This window comes from Aquarana catesbeiana, linkage group LG01, assembly GCF_042186555.1.
Source record: "Aquarana catesbeiana isolate 2022-GZ linkage group LG01, ASM4218655v1, whole genome shotgun sequence".
NCBI lineage: Eukaryota > Metazoa > Chordata > Amphibia > Anura > Ranidae > Aquarana > Aquarana catesbeiana.
The window spans coordinates 222,006,121-222,030,214 of NC_133324.1; the positions used below are offsets into that span (position 1 = coordinate 222,006,121).

Sequence of the window (24,094 nt, forward strand, 5' to 3'; positions counted from 1 at the left end):
CAGACGCATTAGCATATAGTAATTTTATTAATAATGCACAAATGATAGAGGATTTACTGTTCTGATGCATGCTATTTCTTGTGGTACAGCTGGATGCGTATTCCTACTGAGCATTTACTGCGTGGTTCCCCTCCTCCCCCGCAGAGACGCTATGGACACACAATGGTGGCTTTTGACCGTCACCTGTATGTGTTTGGGGGTGCAGCAGATAACACTTTGCCTAATGAATTGCACTGCTATGATGTGGATTCTCAGTCCTGGGAGGTGATCCAGCCTAGTCCAGATAGTGAGGTGAGATCTTCTACATTTTGTGTGTGTATATATATTTAATAAATTTTACATTTTTTTTTTCCTTTTTAGCTAGCCCTATAACTGTCTGTAAACATCCTGACATTTGTTCTTTCCTGTGCATGTGCTGCATGGCAAAAATTATTTAATTCTTTGAGAAAAACTCAATGGATAATTAGGCAATGCAGCCATTAGCTCTTTCGTGACTGGGGATCATTTTAGCCTAAACGCCCTGAATTAATTTAGTAATATTGTAAACTTCTGTGATCATGCTTGGCTGTTATGGTTGATCCCATGATTTGGAACCATCCTTACTGGTTCCTGCTCACTATCTGGAAACCTGTGGTTCTCAGTTATTTTGCGGCCAGAAAACTAGGAAGTAAACTCCCCATTATTGCAAAGTTAATCAGTTTTTTTCAGCTGTAATTTTTTATATACACTGTGATTCAGTGAAGGTTGCAGCCTGACGACTTCTGTTGCCAGCCACTGTGCATCTCTTTCTGCAAATAACAGGGACTTCTCTGTGCCTGTCATGGTGATCACTTGATTGGGAACTATAATAAATGTTGTTTCTAATCACTAGCTGGAAACCTTGAGCTGTCATAAATAGCATGGTCAGAGAAGTAGAAGCACACATAGTTGCACAATTGTAGTTCTTACCTGAAACTTACCTGAAACCATAAAGTTTTTTGTTTTTTTTACCTTCATGCATTCTATACATTAAAGTCTAAGTTCACCTTTGGAACATGGTACATGTTCTACCCTTTTTAGGGTGGAACATGTAACGTGTTCCAGCATCTGCAGCCGATCCCCAGTCCCTGTGACAGCTGGCAGGGGATCTTCTCCTCATACTCGCTGTCATAATTTGAAAACCGCGTTGCCATGGAGGGCTCCGCCCACACGGCTGCATCATTTATTCACAGTTTCCTTCTGTTGCAGATGGGGACCCAAGACGAGGAGGATCAGGGCTGCTCTGTGCAAAACCATTGTGCAGAGCAGGTAAGTATTACAGGCTTATTATTTTAATAGAAAAATGGAAGCTTTACGTTCACTTTAGCATTCTCATGGCATAGGGAACATTCCCTTTTATAATAGTAAAGTACAGATTGTTGATGTCAGGAGGAATACATTTTCAGTTCATACAGCCCTTAATAGGAAAGGGTTTGCCTTCATATCACTGTTTCAGTATACCAGGCTAGCGAGTCTTGGCTCACAAAGAATGAATTCCAGTACAACTTTTTTGCAGTGCAAGTAAATCGATAACAAATCCGATTATATTTTTTGCTGCTTTGAATACAGTAAACAGAAATATGGTTGGTTACTATGGCTTACTGCATGTGGCATGTAATCTGTCTACTTTACCTAGTCTGCAGTAGGTCCACAAGTATTGGCTGTCGGCTGATTTTAAGGCTTGGCACATGCAGTATAAAAGCTTCCTTGTTATTTTTATTTATCGCCACCTGAACTTTTTTTTGGGCTTGGACACACACACTCACACTCTCACTCTCTCTCTCTCTCTCTCTCTCTCTCTAAAAAAGAAAAAAAAAAGAATCGCCCCCCTTAATATCACATTGTGTTGCTTTGCAGCCTGAAATGAAGACACACAGTTTTTGTTTTATCCAGCTGTATTTGCTCAGTGCAACTTATAACATCCAAGTGAAAGATATAACCTCAACAGTTGGAGTTGGAAAAAGGATCACCCCCCCCCCCCCTAAAAATGACTTGTAAACTCAATTGGGTGTAGCTAATCACCTTCTCAATGGCACACAAAGCCATTTGACTTTCAACTGTGTTTAGTTGTGCTCATTTTGATTAGTTCAGCATGAAATACGCTTTCCTGGAGCATTTCAGTCCCTGGTAGAGCAACTGAAGCGAACAATCAACTATGGGTGGCAAGGCGCTGTCAAAAGATCTCCAGGATATAGTTGTGGATAGGCAAAAGTCAGGAGATGGATATAAAAAAAAATGCCAAAGGCTCTATTAATGCCTAGAAGCACAGTGAAGTCTAATATTAAGAAGTGGAAGGTATTTGGTACAACACACAGACCCACCCTGGATCAGGACGTCGCTCCAAACTGGATGAAAGAGCCAGGAGGAAACTGGTCAGAGAGGCTACCATGAGGCCTACAGCAGCTCCGAAGCAGTTGCAGGAATTTTTGACAGAGTGGTCATTGTGTGCATGTGACAATAATATCACAAATCATCCACAAATGTGGCTTGTATGGGAGAGTTGCAAGAAAAAAGCCACTCCTCAAGAAAGGCCACTTGCAGTCACACCTGAGCTTCGCCAAAACGCACCTTGAAGATTCTGAGGCCACATGGAAAAAGGTGTTCAGGTCAGATGAGACCAAAATTTAATTATTTGGCCTCAACACCAAACCATATGTCTGGCGTAAATCCAATACAGCTCAGCATCCAAATAACACCATTCCTACAGTAAAGCATGGAGGTGGTAATATCCTGTTATGGGAGTGTTTCTCTGTCAGGATACAAGGAAAAATGGATGGGGCAAGTTACTTTAGGAAAATCTGTTGCCCACTGCCAGAAAGTTGTCAAAAGGAAGGTTTACCTTCCAACATGACAATGAACCAAAGCACACAGCAAAAATTACCACACAGTGGTTAAAGGAGAAAAGGGTGAATGTCCTTGCATGGCATAGACAGAGCCCAGACTTAAACCCCATTGAAAATCTGTGGAATGACTTGAAGACTACAGCCCGCAAACGGTCACCATCAAATTTAACTGAACTTTAACAGTCCTGCAAGGAAAAGTTGGCAAATATTGCAAAGTCTAGATGTGCAAAGTTAATAGGGAAATATCCCAACAGACTAAAGGCTGTAATTAAAGCAAAAGGTGGTTCAACAAATTACTGACACAAGAGGGTGATCTTTTTTCCCAACTCAGTGATTTTGTTTATAGATCTAGATAGATGCATATCTCTATATAGATACATATCCATCTATATCTAGATAGGATATATATATCTCCTAATATTTAGTGTGGCTAAAGTGAACTGTAGTACAAATACAATTTCTCTGTGTACAGAAATAGTCCCTATTCTCTGTAGCAGGCTTTGCAGCATTCAATACTTTGTGATGGGTACTCATTGTTTGTGTTACAGTTGCCCAGTGGCCGCTTGTTTCATGCTGCAGCTGTGATTGCAGATGCCATGTATATCTTTGGCGGGACTGTGGATAATAATGTCAGAAGCGGAGAGATGTATCGCTTTCAGGTAAGAAAACGGATGACTGTATATTTCTATCCTCAAATATGAACTAAGATTTTGCTATTCTGCGAGCTTGCCTCCTACTATTCAATGGTGCAGAGGAAGGTTTTATAGAATTGTTGATTAAAGGTTCTTCATTCCATTCCTGGTTTTAAATTTGAACTTTTAACATGGAACCTTGAACCTAATTTTTCAAAGGTGCAAGACTTCTGACCCAGTTTTTTTTTTACTTCAGATGATACCTAATGTACTAATGGTAGATATCATCAAAGTGTTGAAAAACCCTGCTTGCACATTCTTGGAATATAACCTGTTAGTGAATCTGATTTATAGATTAGATATATTTTCTAACAATTTTATGAATGGGTATCTTTAAAAAAAAAAAAAAGCTCTCTAGGATCTACTGGGCACAAGGCATATATAATTGGTGCAATATTTTTTTCTTGTTTTGCAGTTCTCCTGTTACCCCAAATGCACTTTACATGAGGACTATGGAAGGCTGTTTGAGAACCAACAATTCTGTGACGTGGAATTTATTTTAGGAGAAGTAAGTTGTAGCTGTGAGGTATATTGGGCAAGTTGAGGATTGGTATTAACATGACCGATTTCCCACCATGCTGTCTCCTGTACTCTAAGTGCAGATCTTGGGGACTGGTTGTCCAATACTATTTGTCAGAATGTACCTGCGGGGTGTTCGTTATAGAGAACAATAATGGCCCTACAGCCGTATACAATTTTGTCTTTATTACTCTGTAGGCCATTTGTTGGCAACATTGTAATTTAGTGTTTGGCAATGTGGTCCCTGGCTTGACTTGCTCTGTGGGCACCATATCCAGCAAGCTTATTTCCATTATTTATCTGGTTTACACTGGTTGCTTCAGTTCCTACCACAGCCTAAAAGCATCAATTTCCTACCTTTGAAAATTGACCTAAGGATGTAAGGGTAGTATTGTTGGCTTTTTTTAGAGACAGGGAGTAATGCACATGGGTTCTGTGTATAGGGAGCACATTTAATACTCTATACACGTGAATTATTCTTTATCTGAAGGTCACAGGTTAACCAAGCAATCGCCTGTAACAGGTTGATGTATGCATTCTGTTCTGAACACATTAAACATGTAACAATCACTAACCAGATCTATGGTATATGCAGGGATGCTCCTATCTATTCAAAGCTCAGAATCTCAGTATTGTCTTCTGATATGAAAGTTTACACTATGCCTTAATGTTGTATTTCTTTGTCACTAGAAAGAGGAGAAAGTGAGAGGACACACCGCTATTGTGACTGCTCGATGCAAATGGCTAAGAAAAAAGATTACCCAGGCAAGAGAGCGTCAGAGACATGTAAGTAATCACAATAAAAACATTTTAGTAAAGGAGAACCAGAAAAGTCAAAAGGTCCTAAAAAAGAAAGACCTTTCTAAAAATAAAATAAAAAAAAAACGGGCTTTGGTCCTGAACTGGTTTACGGACATGTTACCTTTTTAACATAGTTAAAACTGACACCCTGGCATGGCTATACTACGAGGAAGTAAGGTGTCATTTGTGAACATATCAGCCACTGGCTGCTCTGTCATATTTTTAGGTTTTTGTATGTTTTAGCGTTGATATACACAATATTCTTCTTGTGTTTAACCAGAAATTAATACCCGATTCTGAAGAAGAATGTCAAAGTGCACAACAAAAGCAAGAAAATGAAAGTGGCAATGCAAAATTGTTCCGATCTCTGCCCATGCTGGAAGTAGTCATCAGAGATGCTGAAGCACGGCCATTTGAACTGCTTATGCAGTTCCTGTATACAGACAAGATAAAGTACCCACGGAAAGGTCAGTGGTACTGCCAACTGGGCAGAGGATGTAGCAGAATTTGCTGCAAAGAATTTCAGGAAGACTATCTTTTTCACCTTTTTTCTTTTGTCGTGGGGAGTCAGTTGATTACTGTCCTGACTCTTTTGAGTGGGGATTTAACTTGGGGCTGAGACCAACCAATATAATAACAATAGAGGGGAAAACTATGATAACATTTTGAGTATATAAACATATCTAATGTTCTGTCTAATTCTAAATCTGTAGCGATATCTGCTCATCAACTGTCTATAAGCTGGACAAGAATATAAAATATATTTATCAGATGATACAACCAGGAGATGATTACATTTTTTAACAGATATTTTATTAATGCTTGGGGTGGAAGAAGAGTAAGCAGACTTGCATACAGTGCTGGCCTTGTCGTCAGGGAAAACCTTTTTAAATAACCAAAAAAGTCAAGGCAGCTAATCGGCTGTACCCCTTAGAATGGTCTGCTCCTGTCTGCTGTTACCCATTGACGTGACGATAATCAGTCTTTTTGAAACCACCATCTATGCATGCCTTTCTTGGAGCAGCTGTGTATCAGGATTTATGCTGCTCTTATCACTGGGAGGCAGGACAGGGGCTCAGTTAACAAGATGTAAATCTAGCTTTTTCCTTTCTAAATTACCACCCCCTTAGTAATCAGTACTTTTTATTTTTTTGGTCTTAGTAGAGAGGTAAGAACACTGAGAAATGTGCTCACGGGTGTTATTAGCTGGTCCTAAAGCTGAACTCCATGCTGGCCCAAACAAACTATTTCACTATAAGTGATTTGGCTGCTGTGTGCACTGTATCATACTGTAGTTTTTATCAGCTACATATTCATACATTTTTGTAAATGCATGTTTAGTGCGTATATTCAGTATAATCAGACCTTATCTGCTTTGTGCTGTATGTGTATTATTGAATGCTTCTTGACTAGTGGCAGGCATCACTTGTTCATTACTATGATTCTCACTGTCTAGGTCACGTTGAAGATGTTCTCCTCATCATGGATGTATATAAATTAGCTTTACACTTTAAGTTGTCACGGTTGGAGCAGCTATGTGTTCAGTATATTGAAGCATCTGTTGACCTTCAGAACGTCCTTATAGTGTGTGAAAATGCTAACAAGCTGCAGCTGGACCAGTTAAAGGTACGAATTCTCACAACTCAAGGTTTTAACTTTCCACAGCATGGGAAGAAGCAGATGTGTTGTCTTATATAGCGTGTGGTGTTCTTTTGTACTGCATGTGTTCTGGTATGCTTATAGGGTAGAAAAACAGAATCTTCTCTGTCCACAATGCATTTAGAACTGTGGGGGCGTCCAGTCTGCCTTAGGTATAGGTCTTATATTCAATAGTTTTGATTAAACTTTTTTTTTTTAATCAAAATAATTTCTAATTAAAATATTTAACCTTACCAATGCTAAATATGTTCTCATTTCCTGACTATTGAATCAGTACCCATTTCCTATTAAACTGTTTTTTTCCGTAAAGACATAAGTGGGTTCCAAGTTGGGTACCCACTTCTCAGTAACCCTGTTCTATAGAATTATTGGGTCCAAATTGGATTGTTTTTTGTTTGTTTTTGTTTTGTTTTTGTTTTTTTACTATCGATTGCTAGATGCAAATGTAAGCACATGTGAACATAAACACATGCGTTGGGGGTCCCTGTACAAAATAACAGATTGTGCTTCACTTGTTACATACCACCACACATAATATAGGGCTGGTATTCACGGTTAACTCTAAACTGATCACCTGTGGGGGCTTTTAAAACTTTGGAAAATGTAAGGTACCAAAGTTTGTCACCATTTCACGGTCACTCAATTTTAAGACTTGATATGTTAATTATCTACTTACGTAATGCAACCTCATGTTTTGTATTTTACCAAAAAATGGATCTTGTATTGTGTGTGCCCTAAAATGACCTTTTTTAGTGTATTTTGGTAAAAATTGGAACTGTCACTATTTTTTGTCTGCTTTCAGAAAATTGTTTTCAGGGGTTTGAAGTAATCTATAGGCCCAAAATGATTTTTTTTTTTTTTCCTTTTAATCACCCCCTGCCGGCCATTATAGAAAAATAACAATAGCTGGGGTGCTCTCTTGTTCTTGCAGCAGTTGCACGCCCACAACGATGATGCTCTTTACCCATGTGATCAGCTGTGTCCAATCACATGTAAAAAAGGAAATACCGGTTATCTCCTTTGGATAATGCCATTTCCTCTCAAGGAAGACCTGTACAGATAATCCGTACCCTGATTATCAGTGATGCCTATCAGTGCTGCATATTAGTGCCTCCCCATCAGTGCCCATCAGCGTACATCAGTGAAGGAGAAAAATGACTTCTTTACAAAATTTTCTAACAAACTAAGAAAAAACTTTTCTTTTCTTTTCTATTTTTTTTTTTTTGCTTAAAAAAAAAAATTAAAACCCAGTGGTGATTAAATACCACCAAAAGAAAGCTCTATTTGTCTAAAAAAAATGATAAAAATTTCATTTGAGTACGGTGTTGCATGACTGCGCAATTGTCATTCAAAGTGTGACAGTGCTGAAAGCTGAAAATTGGCCTGGGCAGGAAGGGGGTGAAAGTGGTTAAACGTGCAAAAAAAGGCAGAAACGGCTCTGGTGATGAAAGGGTTAATAGATGCTATGTCAACATGACCAGGGTTTCTCCCTGTTTGAGGCTGATAATTCCTGGACATGGGAGCCAGAACATTTGTTTCCTATTCTACTGTGTAACTGATACATATACCTAATGTCTCACTGCTACCTTTAGCTGCCATAAGGTAGACTATTATCTCATAAAATAGGTCAATTCTCTTTTCTTTCTGGACATGAGTTTTTTTTTTTTTACATTTACTCTATGTACTAACATTCCCACTTAGAGCTGCCAACAGTCTTGTGCAAACTATCCCTAGAAAAACAAGCTTCTAAAAACATGCTTGTGTACTTTTGTTTGGAATAAAAATGTCACACCTAGTAGACAGTCTTTGTTTCATTATGTATATTTACATAATGCTAGTTTTGCTAGTAGGTGATTGTTATTGCCACTGCTAATTACCTATCTAATGTTTTAGGAGCACTGCCTGAACTTCGTAGTAAAGGAATCCCACTTCAACCAGGTGATCATGATGAAAGAGTTTGAGCATTTGTCATCGCCCTTGATTGTGGAGATTGTACGCAGGAAACAGCAGCCTCCCATCCGTATTCACTCAGATCAGCCTGTTGATATAGGTTTGTTGCTTTGTGGACAAAAATATGATGCTACTGGTGTTTTACAGCAAGTACCTTTTTTGTAGTGTAACAATCTTTCTAAGCGGTTTAGTCTCTCCTAGGTCTAGATGTACCAAATGGTTTTCTGGACCACATGCAGCCCTCTCACTCCATGTTTGTGGCCATCAGCCTTTTTATGAATATAAAATAGAAATAAAATAAAAAAATTAAAAGCCCCATCTTTTTCTGATTTATGGTGAAAGCTTTTTTTGGCTAAACTTCTCCTGTACACATACTTTTGTATTCCTCCCGTGACCCAGAGTCAGCTGATAGTGGGCTTTTGCTTGCTATCAGTTGATGGGGCAGAGACGTGCCAGTCCTGGGAAGGATCCAGACAATATCGTGGGGATCCACCCTGCTGCCTGACTGACAGCTGGCTCTCTGCCTTTCAACTTACAGTTGAGAGACAGAGCTAGCCACGCCTTCCCTCTCCCCAGCCTGGTGCTACAGTATGCGCTGGAGGAGCATAGAGCAGTGAGTAACTAACACTGCTCTCCAGTTGGAGCAGACCGAGAATTGCGCAATCATCAGTCGTAATTGCACATCAGATTCTGCATTATGGAGGGGAGTATTGTATGGTTTTATATACTAAAATGAGCTAACACCATGCAGCTTACCATAGCAAACAAGTTTTAGGCTTTTAGCTTTCTCTTCATATACTGTATAATAGAGTTCAGAAATTAAACTGTATGAGTGTTTATAATACTTTACAGCTCTGCAAATTAATTGGAAAAGAATCTGAAAATCAATTATCTTTGCTCCAGTTTCTTAAATTAGATTCTTAAGTTCTGCTGGATAAACTGTAGAAGAGGCTGGTAGAAACCCTTTTGCATAGTATAGCTTCACACATTCATTGATTAAAATAATTTTGCCCTTCAAATGCCTAATTATGCAGAAGCTATGACTTATGGTGCCTGTGTATAAATTATGGTCATTGTGCAGACCATACATATTGGCTCTCTCAGTCCAGATAAGTGCTGCAGTCATGTTCATCACTGAAGCCAAAAGTCACCACCATAAATAGCTGAATCTGCTGCAATTCAGGCCACTCCAGGCCAGGACATTTTCCCTAGCAATGCATAGCTGTAGGGTTTGGACTGCTAGAAGTTGTGGCCATTGTCTAAAGATGTACAATTTTCTATTCTTAAAGACTCTTACTACTGCTACTTTCCAATGTATGTGTTCATGTGTTTTTAGGCACGTCCCTTGTTCAGGATATGAAAGCTTATCTGGAAGGTGCAGGAAGAGATTTTTGTGACATCACGTTACTGCTAGACGGACACCCAAGACCAGCACACACAGCCATCCTGGCTGCTCGATCCAGGTGTGCATTCACTATACAGCTGCACATTTTGATAAAAAAACAAATAGGAACTAAATATTGGGAGTAGTTCTTCTGTTAAATCTCTTTCTACCATTAAACTATTTGTGTGTACTACCATTCTCACAAAATATCGGACTACAATTTAATATATTATCAGGAATCAATAGACAACTGTTAGGACCCAGGTAATATATACCTTTTTGTAGTCAGTGATAAAAAAAGCTAAAATAGAGTTAATGACTAGCTGTAAATTTCTTGGTGTATCCAGGGCCGCTGATTAGGCAGTATAGCCCTGTTGTACTGGGCCGGGCCCCATAAGCTCAATAGAGGGGCCCAGGCAGGTTAACAGGTGATTTCTAGCTAAAAAAAAAATGTTATTAACCCACCTGATTACCCGGGTGTATAGTAATTTCCTGGGCCCAGGAGGTGAGAGCAGAGGAGGGACTTTCTCCACTTTCGGGAGCAGGCAGATCCCGCAACGCATGCTGCGCTGCAGCAGTACACCGCCACAAATTAAAGCTCCTAACGCCCACTGTATGCCTTCCCTAGCGAATGGATTCTGCTCACACAGGCAAGCAGGCGCAGCATCCCCTGCGCATAGTGACACACTGACATGTCATACAGGCTACTCCGGAAGGTGCAGTCCCCAGACTCCCTGCTGTGTGCTGATGATGATCATCATCATCATTATGTTGATCACAGCAAGTGCTTTATGGCTGTTGGATGCTGACTTTGTTATGGCTGTGCTGTGTTATAGTTTATAAAAGTACAGCCATAAGTTAAAGTGATATTAAAGTCGTTTTTTTGTTTTTTTTTGTTTTGTTTTGTTTTGTTCAAAAATGACAAACATTGTTATACTAACATGCTGTGAGCAGTGGATTTGCACAGAGCAGCCCAGATTCTCCTCTTGGGTCCCTGTTCAGCGCTCCTGGCCCCTCCCACCCACCGAGTGCCCCCACAGCAAGCATTTTGCTATGGGGGCACCTAAGCCGAGCTGCTGCTCTGTGTGTCCATTCAGACACTGAGCCATGGCTTCTCTCTCGCGCGCGCTCTCCCCCTCTCCCTCTCTCCCCCTCTCCCTCTCTCCCCCTCTCCATCTCCTCACTGACTTTGACAGCAGCAAGAGTCAATGGGGCTCAGGTAAGTATTAGGGGGGCTGCTGCACACAGAAGGTGTTTTTTTTTTTTTTTTTATCTTTTAACTGCCAGTCACCGCTCTCTGCTCTGCTCCTCCAGCACTCACTGGAGCGGCTGGTTCCCTGAGAGGCTGAGCTAGCTGCCGTTCCAGACATCTGTAAAGTTTGGATCTTTATCCAGCTTGGATCGGCTGAGTGACGTCAGCAGACTTTAGCCCACTGTCGGCTAAAAAATGGCCTCAGGGATGCAGAATGAACTGCACTCCTGTGTTCCCCAGGAGAAGTACAGCCAAAATAGCTTTGACTATACTTTATTCATTTGTGCCATTAGACATATCTTGGTAATTACTGTTCGTTGGTGGCAAATATTGGGCAATAAGATTTCATTTTTATGTTGATATATGGCCTCCACAAACCTATACTCTTACATAAGGTCTTGTATACATGGTAGCTGCTGTCAAACGCTCAGCATAAAAGCGTGTATTTGACTGCCTTTGCATGCAGTGCAAATGCATCTCTAATAGGATAGGTTTCAGAGAAACTAACATAAAGAGGTTAAATGCAGTCTCAGAACTATCATCCACTATGTACCATTTAGGTAAATGGGAATTTGCTGAAAAGCGTTTGACATGCGTTAACAATGCCTAGGTACGCAAGCCCACAGTGTATGTTTTAATCGTGTTTGGGATGTCCAGTGTAATAAATTGTTATTGATCTATCTTTCATATCTAGAAACATGGTAGATAAAGGCTAAGTGGTTGCCTTTTTAGACCACATTGTATTGTGTATCCTGTTAATTGTATCTCTAGTTATGCAGTAGATTTTCCGCATGACAGAAATGACTGCAGGGGAGTTTAGTGAACAATGAGATTCTATCAGTTTATCAGTGAGGCAGCAGTCCTGTTTTATCTACAATTAAATAGACTGGGCCCTGCATGTAAATGCATGTAATTGTGTGCTTTCCACTTTACTATTTATCTGTGCAGCTATTTCGAGGCCATGTTTCGATCTTTCATGCCTGAAGATGGTCAAGTAAACATCTCTATTGGGGAGATGGTGCCCAGCAAACAAGCTTTTGAGTCACTACTACGATACATCTATTATGGGGAGGTGAATATGCCCCCCGAAGATTCACTGTATCCTTTTCTGTTATCAGATCGGCTGCCCCGAAAGCTGTATAAAACATAAGCACTCCTCCATTTATGCCATCGTATTTATTTGTGTTGATAAATCTTGGTTGTGTACAGCAACTACAGGTGTATCTCAAAAAGTTAATTTATGCAAAAAAGTGAAGCTTGTATATTCTATAGATTTATTACACACAGAGTGATATATTTCAAGCATTTCTTTCTTTTAATTTTGATGATTATGGCTTACAGCAAGTGAAAAAATAAAATTCAGTATCTCAGAAAATTAGAATATGAGGTCCAGTGTGAAGTTTCCACAGTCATTAGTCAGTGCTGATTTGGGCAGCCATGCCATCTGCTGGTGTTGGTCCCCTGTGTTTTATCAAGTCCAAAGTCAGAGCAGCCCTCTAGCAGGAAAATCTAGAGCACTTCATGCTTCCCTCTGCTGACCAGCTTTATGGAGATGCTGATGTCATTTTCCATCAGGACTTGGCACCTGCCCACACTGCCAAAAGTACCAATACCTGGTTTAATGATCATGGTATCTCTGTGCTTGATTGGCCAGCAAACTCACCTGACCTAAACCCCTTAAAGTGGTTGTAAACTCTCAAAGAAAAATTTTCCTCATTTAAATAATCGGCACATACTGTGCAAATAGGTGTATTTGGATCTCTTCTATCATACTTTTTCTTGTAATCCTTTGTTTACTTCCCTGATGTCACAAATGCATACCCCTAATGTCCCTTTTTTATGGCACACTTCCCGTGCTGTTAGTCCTTGCAATACCATGCCGTGCCAAGATCACTGCCTCACTCTGCAGTCCCACGAGAGCACAGGATTGATTTGGATTTTCACTATGCCGGTGACAGGGTTGCCCTAATCACAACGAAAATGAGGCTTGGCTACAAACTCACTGCGCATTCGCGAGATTGACAAGCTTGACAAAAGTCAGTTTTAGGCTAGGTTCACACTGCTGCAGTGCGAATTTAGCGCGATTTTGATCCGATTGCGTTGCAAATTTGCATTGCGAATTCTTTGTGTGTTTTTGCGATTCTACTGCAAATTTTGCAATCTATGGAGCTGAATTCGCATTGCACACGGATCAAACTCGGACAGGACCCTTTTTTTATGCAGGTTAAATTCGCAACGCATTGATGTGAACAGCACTCATGGAAAACAATGTTATTAAAATGACTTGCGAATTTGAGCGATCGCAGCGGCTCAAATTCGCAATAAAATTCGCAGCAGTGTGAACCTAGCCTGAAGCACAATTCGCATCTAGCGATTTGGGATCGCGGGCTGCCCATGATCCCAAAGCGCACTGCAGTGCTGGCAAAATGCAGCACGCTAGTTCAGGTGCCATTAATTTCCAATGGCACCTAAATGCTGTGCGGTTGTGCCACGATAAATCCTGCTTCTTTTTTGGCGACAAACTTCACGCAATACGGTTTGACGCGATTTCAGTGAAAATAAATGGCGCCCTAAGCGTGCAGCGTTTTGCCAGCATTGCAGTGCGCTTTGGAATCGTGGGCTGAATCTTGTCAATTCCGCCCACGATCCCAAATCGCTAGATGTGAATGGAGCCTAAAAATATTTAGCCAGATGGAAGCTTGTGCTATCAGATGTAATCACTGTTTGGCAGTACCAGTAGCTACAGGTGCCACTGCTGCCTAAAAACAATAGCCAGTAATGGAGATTACTCCATCCACTCCCTGAGCATGGATGGGGAATCAATTGATTTATTTTTATTTATCTTTTTTTAATTCTGTCACTGTCTCTCTGGTTGAACAGCCAAAATTGAATCCATCAATGGGGGCCTTAAAGGAGTTGTAAACCCTCATGGTTTTTCATAATGCATTCTATGCATTTAAGGTGAAAAACCTTCTGTGCTGCAGCTGCCCCCCAGAGCCCCCCTTTTTCTTACCTGAGCCTGATCATTCCAGCGATGAGCACAGCAGCTCCAGCCGCTGTCTCAGGTCCTCATTCGATAGATTGATGGCAGCAGGGACCATTGGTTCCCGCTGCTGTCAATCATATCCAGTGACCCGGGGGGGGGGGGGGGGGGGGGCGCGAGTCCTGCTGTCTGTGTCAATGGACGCAGTAGCAGGACTCGGGAGCGCACCCGCACAGGTGCCCCCATGGAATGCGGCTCTCTGTGGGGGCACTCGAGCCAGGAGCTCCGCTGGGGGACCCCGCAAAAGGAGGATCGGGCCGCTCTGTGCAAGACCCTTGCACAGAGCAGGTCAGTATGACATGTTTGTGAAGGTTCCTTTTGTTTAAAAAAAAATAAATAAAATAACAATCACTTTAAGCTGTAAGCATTTACCTTCGCTTGTCTGATAACAGTACAGCACGGTTCAGAGCCCTCACTGTGCTATGCCCAGGGCCTCAGGAACCAGTTATAAGGTCCTTGAAATGTTTCAAGGAGAACAGAGGGATGGGCCTTTTGGCAATTCACATAACTACCAGAAGAAAGTCACTAACTGCTTCAGGACTCGATGCACCACTGTACTGTTAAATTAGGGGAAAAGGTGTGTACTGAAAGGTAAGCGGTCAGCTTTGTTATGCAAATTTGAACTAATTTTTCTTTGCTATTTTTGTTGCAGCAAGCGGCTTCCTGTAAAGACTTTGCACCGATTATTGGTGCTGATACTAAGCACTTGCACGAGTACTTGTGGAAATGCTTCAATACCTGAAATCAAAACCTTTGCGGTGCGATTTGAGCCCATACAAAATGAATATGCTCAAATCATAGTGCAAAGAATCACGTCATTTGAACAAGAGTGCAGTGCAATTTATGTTTGAATCGTATGCGGTTCCCCCACTGCTCATGTGTGAACCCAGCACAGGAATTGCATTGCATACGTTTTTTTGAGCCCGTTCATATTGTATAGTGTGTCCATTCAGACACGGAGCTGCGGCTCGCACCCCCCCCCCACACACACACACCCCCTTCCTCATTGGCTCATTGAATTTGACAGCAGAGGGAGCCAATGGTGCCCGCTGCTGTCTCAGCCAAGGAGAGATAGTCCCCGAACAGCCAAGGCTTTTGTGCAAAATCGCTGGATTGAGATGGGGCTCAGGTAAGTATGAGGGGGCTGCTGCACACATAAGGTTTTTTATCCTAATGCATAGAATGTACGAATTGTTTAAGATGAAAAAAAACCTGCTTTTTAGAACCACTTTAATTGCACCCCTCCATTAGGCTACTTGTTCCGTGCTATTGGGCAATCTTTCCCAGCCACAATGGACTCTCCCTGTGTAATTTACCACTTTAACACTGACAGCCTGTACATACTGCCTTTCAAAATATAAACACTTATAATGCTTGGAAATCAATCCTTAACTTGACTTTTAGCTACCTGTTCTCTGCTCCATATTACTATGGATTCTTCAGCAACAGACTGCAGGCCTATTGCAGGCAGAACCTGGAAATGAATGTGACAGTTGAGAACGTGCTTCAGGTATTACTACTTGTTAATGATTCGTGTGTGAAAGCAGAAGAACCATAATAAGCCTTTATTGTAGAAGTTCTAATTGACATTCCCTAGAAATGTAAGCAAGTAACAATACAGATATTTTTTATATAGTTTTCATCATGTGTATTTATACATTTGGAGGTAAACTATTATTTGCTCTGCATCATCATTTAAGAAATTCTGCTTCTTTGTGTATTGGACATTAGCATGAAGAAAAGCTACATCTGAACAGATGACATTTAGAAGCAAATAGTTGTGTTAGTATTTACTATTGCTTTGGAAGTGGTGGCAAGTTTTTGGGAAAGGTAATTTTCTAGCATTTACCTCTTTGTACGTTTAGTGAGATTTTTTTTTTTTTTTCCGCCCAACAAATGTTTGTTGCGTTTAGTGAGTATGCTAGTTTGTACATGGCATATTTGCAGGGGGCATTCCTAATGTCTCTATACATTTTCAGTGTGAAATTTTGATTTTCAACTTGGTTTAGCTGATTTTTACTGGATTTTTTAGGTTAACCGCTTGCCAACCATATCACTTACATGCAAGGCGGCTCTGCTGCGTCAGATCACGTGCAAGGTACTGGGTAGGGGGTACGTGCCGCCGGGGACTGGGCAGTGCTGTGATTATACACAGCAGATGCCGATCAGCGGGAAGACACAGGACAGAGTTCTGCCTATGTAAGCAAGGCAGATCTCTGTCCTGCTAGTGAAGACGTTATGAATGTTCTTTCCCCGCAAAGCAGGGGAAAAAAATTCATCACTTCCCTTGGTAAAAGTACCACACATAGCACACCAAAACACTGGTTAGGCAAACACTTAACCTTTTGATCGCCCTAGATGTTCAACCCTTCTCAGCCAGTATTTTTGTACAGTGACCATGCATATTTTTAGCACTGATCAATGTATTCGTGCCCGAAAAACAAACCCCACACATTTCTTGGGACTAGCGCTGGTCTGCTGTTCCTTGCAGTCCTCTGGGCTGCCCCTTCTCTCCATAAAACCTTGCTGGAGACGGCCAGATCATATGGCTGATAAAGGAGCACGCATGCTCTGAACGTGAGCTCAATCACGCCCCCTGTCCACAAGCGGCTGACATGTCTGCTGTGATTCTCCAGCCTCAGAGCTACGGGCGCCACTGGAGCGACCAGGGACTGATCCATCACCGCTGCCCAGCTTGGAACCAAAGGTAGCACCCAGGAACGCTAAATATTTTTAACACAATGCCTGTTTGCAACAACTCAAGTGTGAGTTTATCTTTGATGTAAATTAAAGCTTTTACGTTGGTATATTGCACTTAGAGTGGCGCTGCTTTCTCTCCTTCTCATTGGTATAGAGTCTCTTCTGCTCTCCTGAGCCGGCTGCCGCGCTACCAACACTGACCAGAACCTTTAACATAGGTCTGGTCCCAGAAGCAAATAGACTTAGCCTCAAAGTAACAACTGGACTTTTATTATTATTATTATTATTATTATTTTATATCTCACTAGCCGCCTCTGCTAGCACTCCATCCTGTTCTCCTTATAATAAATATGTATGTGTGTATATGTTTTTTATTTACTTTTTCAAAATTGTCATATAGCGCAAAAATAAACGCAGTGGTGATCAATTACCACCAAAAAGCTCCATTTGTGGGGGAAAAAAATGTCATTTATGTACAGCGTTGCATGACCACGCAATTGTTGGTTAAAGTAACGCAGTGCCGTATCGCGCAATATGTCCTGGTCATGAAGGGGGGTAAATCTTCCGGAGGTCAAATGGTTAACAATCTCTGTCTGAGTGGTTTTCTATCTTACATTAAAGTTTGATAAAAATCCCCTGAATGATTTTGCATGCAGCACAGAGTAATGTCCTCCGAGAAAGTTGCATTTTATTTTAACAGCCTAGAAAATGAAGTGGCAACCAGGTATAAAAAGGTTTTTATTTGTTTCCTGTGCTTTAAAGCCCTCTACACAGTTAAATAAAGGGGTCTACTTCTACCTCAGCCATTTCATCAGTAACCGCAGACTAATGACATGGCTCCAGGGAAGCAACTCGATTGCTACTAGCAACTGTTTGTCAATTTTTTATTTGTAGAGGAGAGAGACTTGGTATAAACCTGTACAATGTGATTCTTTTTCTTTTCATTTTTCTTTTTCCTTTTTTTTTTTCTTTTTTTTTTTTTTTTTTTTTTTGATGAGATCAGTCGGTTTTGTTTTTTTGTTTTTAGATTCTGGAGGCAGCAGACAAGACACAGGCTCTGGATATGAAGAAGCATTGCCTTCACATTATTGTCCATCAGTTCACGAAGGTTGGTGGCATCTTTTCTTGGGCTCTGGGACCCTGTTGTCCAATCATCTTCAGTGTTGGCACTGTCTTTTCTACCAGCCCTTAAACCTAACTTCACCATGTATGTGTGTTTTTTTACACGTGGGTACAAATAATCTATAGGACATTTGTCATAGTCGCGTTCTTCGTACATGCTTATTTTCCTACTTGGTGTAGCAAGTAGAGCTTGGTCTAGTGAATTTAACTGGTTTGGGACTGCAAAAAATAGGGGATTTTGCATATCTTGGCTAATGGCTTCATAAAACAAATGTTCCTTTTATATACAAGTTATGCAGTCACTGTCATTTGATCATTAAAATCAATGTCTTGCTATACCATTACCAAACTGTAATTGTACAGAGATGGTCCATTTTGGCTGTCATACTGTTCTCTCAACTAACATAGGCTTGTGTGGATTCATCACTTTTCCATTATGTAATGTCTGAGCAATGCTACACACAGCTACATGTCCTGAATGTCTATTCATCTAATTCATCTATGTGTTCATCTGTTTTAGATATCAGTGCACTTGCCACTTTAACGTTGTGGACCAATAAAAAAAAAAAAAAAAAAAAGTTTGTCTGTCCTGTCTCTGTGCATGGCTTCTCGTATTTATTTAATCTCTACCTTGCAGTAAAAGTGTGTACGTTTTTGTTTATGGCATTTCCCAAGGAGAATCTGTACCTACTTCTGTTTTGTAGATGTTAGGCCATGCCCGGTGCACTTCCTGAAAATGGTCTATGTAATATCTGATTATCAGAACTGGAGCTGTAAAAAGAAGTGCTCCACCACCAATTGTCTTTAGATGCACAGTACCTTCACAAGTATCTACAAAAAGGTGAAACTCAGTACAGGACATTACTAGGCTTATCTCTTATTTGACCAAAACCCCTGCACAGTTTTGTGGGAAAAGTAGTGAACCAAGTACAGAACCAAATAGATAAAATCCTTGTAAATGCCATTGACAAAAGGAGTGGATGAGGAGGAGAAATTTTAAGGTTTAGGAAGTCATGATGGCTACAGAGAGAATGAAAGGGTAATTTTAAAGGGCTACTGTCCTCTTTCCTATTCAGAACAAAGTGACAATACCTATGTTAAAGCGCCATACACACGAGCTGGAAATCTGCCAGTGCAGCAGCAACAGGCCGACTTTCGGTCCATGTGTACAGCTATCTATTCTACAAAAGCCGGTGTAACAACCGGCTTCTGTCGAAAGTTCCTGCTGGGAAACCAGCATTTGATCAGCGCTTACATGGGGGAGTCCCTCCTATCACAAAACAGTGTCTTAGTGGGAGAGATCGCTGCATTACTATCACTTTTGTTGATGCAGCAATTTTTTTTAATTTTTTTTTGTTAAACCTGCAAGTTGAACAAAAGAACTGAAAGTGTGTACCCAGTTTAACCTCTTGCCCGACTGCCCCATGTACATATACTGCGGGGCGGCGGCTCTTCTGTGCAAAATCACGTACAGGTATGTGATTTTGTGCTTCAGGGTCTGCGGCGCCATGACAGCAACCAGCTCCCGCTGTGATTGAAAACAGCAGGAGCCGATCAGCGGGTCAGACGGACCTGATGTCTGCCGGGACCCGCCGATTGTTCCCGAGAGAGGCAAGAAGAGTAGTCTGCCTATGTAAACAAGGCAGATCTCTGTTTTGTGACAAGGGAAGACAGAGATCCTGTGTTTCTGCCTTTCCCACAGTTAAAGCACCCACCCACACACAGAAAGCACTCCCTAGGGACCCATTTAACCCTTTGATCACCCCTGATGTTAACCCCTTCCCTGCCAGTGTCAGTACAATGATCGTGTATATTTTTTTTAGCACTGATCACTGTATTGGTGTCACTGGTCCCCAAAAAAGCGTCAGTGTCAGATTTGTCCGCCGCAGTGTTGCAGTCCCGCTAGAGGTCACTGATCGCTGCCATTACTAGTAAATACATTTTTAAAAATTCCATAATTATATCCTATAGTTTGTTTTGACAAAAGTTATATCGTCTACAATCTATATATGCTTATTGGGATTCTTTTACCAAAAATATGTAACAGAATACATATTGGCCTAAATTGATGAAGACCTTTTGATTTTTTTTACATTTTTTTTTTTTTTAATTGGATATGTTTTATAGTGGAAGGATAAAAAAAAGTATTTTTATTTTCTAAATTGTGTTTTTTGGTTTTTTTTGTTTGTTTATAGCGTAAAAATAAAAACAGAGGTGATCAAATGCCACCAAAAGAAAGTTCTATATTTGTGGGGAAAAAAGGACTTTTTTTTTTTTTGTGTACAGTGTCGCACGACCGCACAATTGTCAGTTAAAGTATCACAAAAAATGGCCTGGTCGTGAAGGGGGGGTAAACCTTCCAGAGCTGAAGTGGTTAAGGAGCCACCTAAGTCCAATTATCCACTTAAGGACCAGCATTGTTTTGAGATTTTGGTGTTTACAAGTTTAAAACCGTTTTTTTTTGCTAGAAAATTACTTAGAACCCCCAAACGTTATATATTTGTTTTCTAACACCCTAGAGAATAAAATGGCGGTCATTGCAATACTTTTTTTCACACCATATTTGCGCAGCGGTCTTAAAAGCGCACTTTTTTAGGGAAAAAAATTCACTTTTTTGAATAAAAAAATAAGACAACAGTAAAGTTAGCCCATTTTTTTTTTTTTATATTGTGAAAGATAATGTTACGCCAAGTAAATTGATACCAAACATGTCATGCTTCAAAATTGCACCCGCTCGTGGAATGGTGTCAAACTTTTACCCTTAAAAATGGAGATCATAGGCGACGTTTTAAAAAATTCTACAGGTTGCATGTTTTGAGTTAGAGGAGGTCTAGGGCTAGAATTATTGCTCTCGATCTAACGATTGTGGCGATACCTCACGTGTGGTTTGACCATCGTTTTCATATGCGGGCGCTACTCACGTATGCGTTCGCTTCTGCGCGCAAGCTCGTTGGGACGCGGAGCTTTAAAAAAAAATTTTTTTTTTTTTTCTTATTTATTTTACTTGATTTTATTTTTTCAGTTTTTTTTAAAAAAAAATTGGTTCACTTTCATTCCTATTACAAGGAATGTAAACATCCCTTGTAATATAAAAATGGCAGGTCCTCTTAAATATGAGATCTAGGGTCAAAAAGTCCTCAGTTCTCATATTTGAACTAAAATGCAATAATAAAAAAAAAAAAAAAAAAATTTTGTCATTTGAAAAACATGACTCTTTAAGACGTATGGGCAGAGCTGACGTTATGAAGTCGCTTCCGTCCTGCTATGGTATGGAAACGGGTGGGGGCCATCTTCCCCTTACTCGTCTCCATACCGGGCCACGGACAGGTCCCGATCGCCTCCGCTGCTGCCGACGGCTGCAGGGGGGCCCTCTCCCGCCGCAGATAACGGTAATCTTGCAGCGAATCTGCTGCAGAGACCACCATTACCGTGAACACGACCGGCTCCTGAAGAGAGGGATACCTCGGTCGTGGCAGCAGCTGCTGTCGTTACCGAGATATCCATCTTCAAAGTGCCGATGTATATGTACAGGATCCGGTTGGCAAGTGGTTATACTTAGTCTGTCAGCAGTTCACCACCATCTCTTCCTCCATTGCAGACAGTACCAGGAACCCCAGTTTCAGTTATCAGGTGCCATGGGGAGCATTGAAATCACTCCATCTGACAATACTAAGACTAGGATTAGTTGCTAGACCTGAGCATTGCCACATGCTCTCCCATATTTGGAAGCACAAAGATTTTTTTTTTACTGGCTGAGGCAGCAGGAGGAGTGCTAGCAAGGTGGCATTGGGTCAACAGAGCCCCTTAGTTTGAAATGCAGAACTGTAACTAGATATTGGGCAAATATGTGTAAATGTGATGATTTTACAAGCTGCATGACCAGTGCTGTGTGTCTGCCATGTAGTAACTGTTGGGGTACTGGCTGTAAGCTTAGATGAAGGGTAAGGCTGGACAGTGAATAGGGCTGCTCATAGGCCTGGCTCAAGCTACCCACCATCTGACAGTATAGCTACTTTCAGTGTGTTTGCCATCATGTCTCGATGTATAAAATTGTCTTGAGCGACTCATTTTTTGTGCATCTGTTGTAGCGTTTCTGGCCTGGAGATACTTCCTGTTTCAAGCTGACAACGCTAAGCCATTGCCTTGCAATTAGCAGAAATGTTGTCAACCTGCCATTCAAGCTCCTTTTGTTTACTCTTGGGCAGAGTTGCTGGTCTGCGGAGGCATTTGCAGATTTGATAGGCAACCCAATAGCCAACTGAAGGAGGCCTGAAACAGGAAGAGCTGGTTACTAGCAAGATTTACATTCGTTTTGGGTCTACTTTATTGTGTTCTTATTATATCTACTTGAAACACTGATTTACAAAGTCAAATCAGGTATCTCAGGTTCAGCCAATGTGATTTCCACAGTAAATCCTCATCCTTTTCCCCCTTTCCTTTTTATATGAAGGTCGCCAAGTTACCGAACCTGCGGTCACTGAGTCAGCATCTGCTCATCAACATCATTGAGTCTCTGGCCAGTCACATCTCGGACAAGCAGTGTGCTGAACTGGGCTCAGACATTTGAGTGACAACCTCCTAGCACATCATGGTGGACTGTTTGGACGTCTCCAGCAAATTGTTGAACCATTCCTCGTTGCTGTAATTAAATGTTCTAATGTCAGACTTGTGGGACCATAATACTGAAGTGTCCTCCATTTACCAGCTGAAAGATGATCAGCTTCTGATATAAGTAGCCTATTATGATTCATACTAAAGATTTGCCCTGCACCCTTATGGCAGTAACAAGTCATGTACTTAAAAAGGACACTATAACTTTATGTTCATATTTAATATTTTTAGCTGTGCAAAATTGTTTACATTTGTTTTATGTACATAAAAGTTGCATGTGTTTATGGTTTGCCTGTTTTTTTTGTAATATAAATATGGAAGTTGGGATTAGCAAACAAAGCAACAGTAAATCTAGTTACATATATTTTAGTAATTATCCAAATCCCAATATGTGTGTGTGTGTGTGTGTGTGTGTGTGTGTGTGTGTGTGTGGGAGATCCTTGTAGATTTGCTGGCACCTCAGAGTACTCCTAGGCCCTCATAGTTGGAAATTTTTACAAAAGCAAGTATTTTGCCCACAGCAGCCAATTAGAACAAAGCTGTTTGCTCTATGTAGGTTCCAAAGATATAAACTATATATCATAATGAATTGCTATGGATAACACCAAATCTGTATCTGCTCCAGTTTCCTACAACCTCTTAGAATATTTATTTAAATATAACTGTCATCAAAATTTCTTACAATTAAAAACTACAAACAACCAACTCCATGAGAATTGCTTACACAATAGAATGCTAAAAACGGAATATAAAAAAACTTTAATTCACATGGGTGTGTACTCTTCCATAAACTCGTGTGAAGGGGCCGTTTTCATCTGTGTGTGATGCAAAGGTTTCCATGCAGGCAGCTTGTGCAAATTGATGACAGGTGGCTGGCTGCATGGATCTCTGTTTGCATCACTGGGTGTACATCCATGTGGGTCTGATACAAGGACAGACAAAGTTCTGATTCATGCATCGGACCCGCACGGATTTACACTCCAGGATGCATATGAGTGTACAGATTGATATTAACATGGTCGTAAGGCCAAATACAACAGAGAATAGAAATGACTGTAAGGTGACATTAGCAAATATTTTCTTGCTGCAGTATTTGGTTTTATGGCCATCAGATCATGATTGGTCAACGACTGTAGTTGGGTCATGTACTGACCTCTGAGCTTTTTGCTTCCTTGGGCAATGCTGAAGCTTTAGTTCTGGTCAGTCAAATCGAGAGTTGTCTAGCCATAGTCTTAAGTTTTTAATACATAGCCTAATGTTTTTTCCCTCTAATTTTGTGCACTTCATTTTAAACTTGGTAACACGATAACATTTTTGTATTTATTTGGTTATCAGATAGATAGAGAGAGATAGATAGATAGAGATATATAGATATAGATATATATATATATAGAGAGAGATATAGATATAGATATAGATATCTATATATATAGATATATATATAGATATCTATATATATATATATACATTTTTTTTTTCCTTTAAAGAAATATTGAGGCT

General features: G+C 40.6%; 1 protein-coding gene across 3 annotated transcripts in view; it reads left to right on the forward strand.

Annotated features, from left to right (window-relative positions):
- The window catches only part of LZTR1 (leucine zipper like post translational regulator 1), a 49,593-nt gene extending 26,715 nt beyond the window's left edge, over window positions 1–22,878 (forward strand). The window contains exons 9-21 of one of the 3 annotated variants that reach the window (XR_012243741.1): window positions 90–291; window positions 1,228–1,287; window positions 3,410–3,520; window positions 3,969–4,061; window positions 4,763–4,858; window positions 5,154–5,340; window positions 6,330–6,499; window positions 8,426–8,582; window positions 9,819–9,945; window positions 12,067–12,216; window positions 15,566–15,671; window positions 17,865–17,969; window positions 22,434–22,523. Coding sequence is in view for 2 of the 3 variants with exons in the window: in XM_073625191.1 (XP_073481292.1) it covers window positions 90–291; window positions 1,228–1,287; window positions 3,410–3,520; window positions 3,969–4,061; window positions 4,763–4,858; window positions 5,154–5,340; window positions 6,330–6,499; window positions 8,426–8,582; window positions 9,819–9,945; window positions 12,067–12,216; window positions 15,566–15,671; window positions 17,889–17,969; window positions 22,434–22,550 (1,657 nt within the window). In the remaining variant the exon portion in view is untranslated. Of the gene's footprint in view, window positions 1–89; window positions 292–1,227; window positions 1,288–3,409; window positions 3,521–3,968; window positions 4,062–4,762; window positions 4,859–5,153; window positions 5,341–6,329; window positions 6,500–8,425; window positions 8,583–9,818; window positions 9,946–12,066; window positions 12,217–15,565; window positions 15,672–17,864; window positions 17,970–22,433 lie in introns of all 3 variants that reach the window. The other 2 variants (XM_073625191.1, XM_073625202.1) reach the window with 2 other exon arrangements.
- The last annotated feature ends 1,216 nt before the right edge of the window (window positions 22,879–24,094 follow it).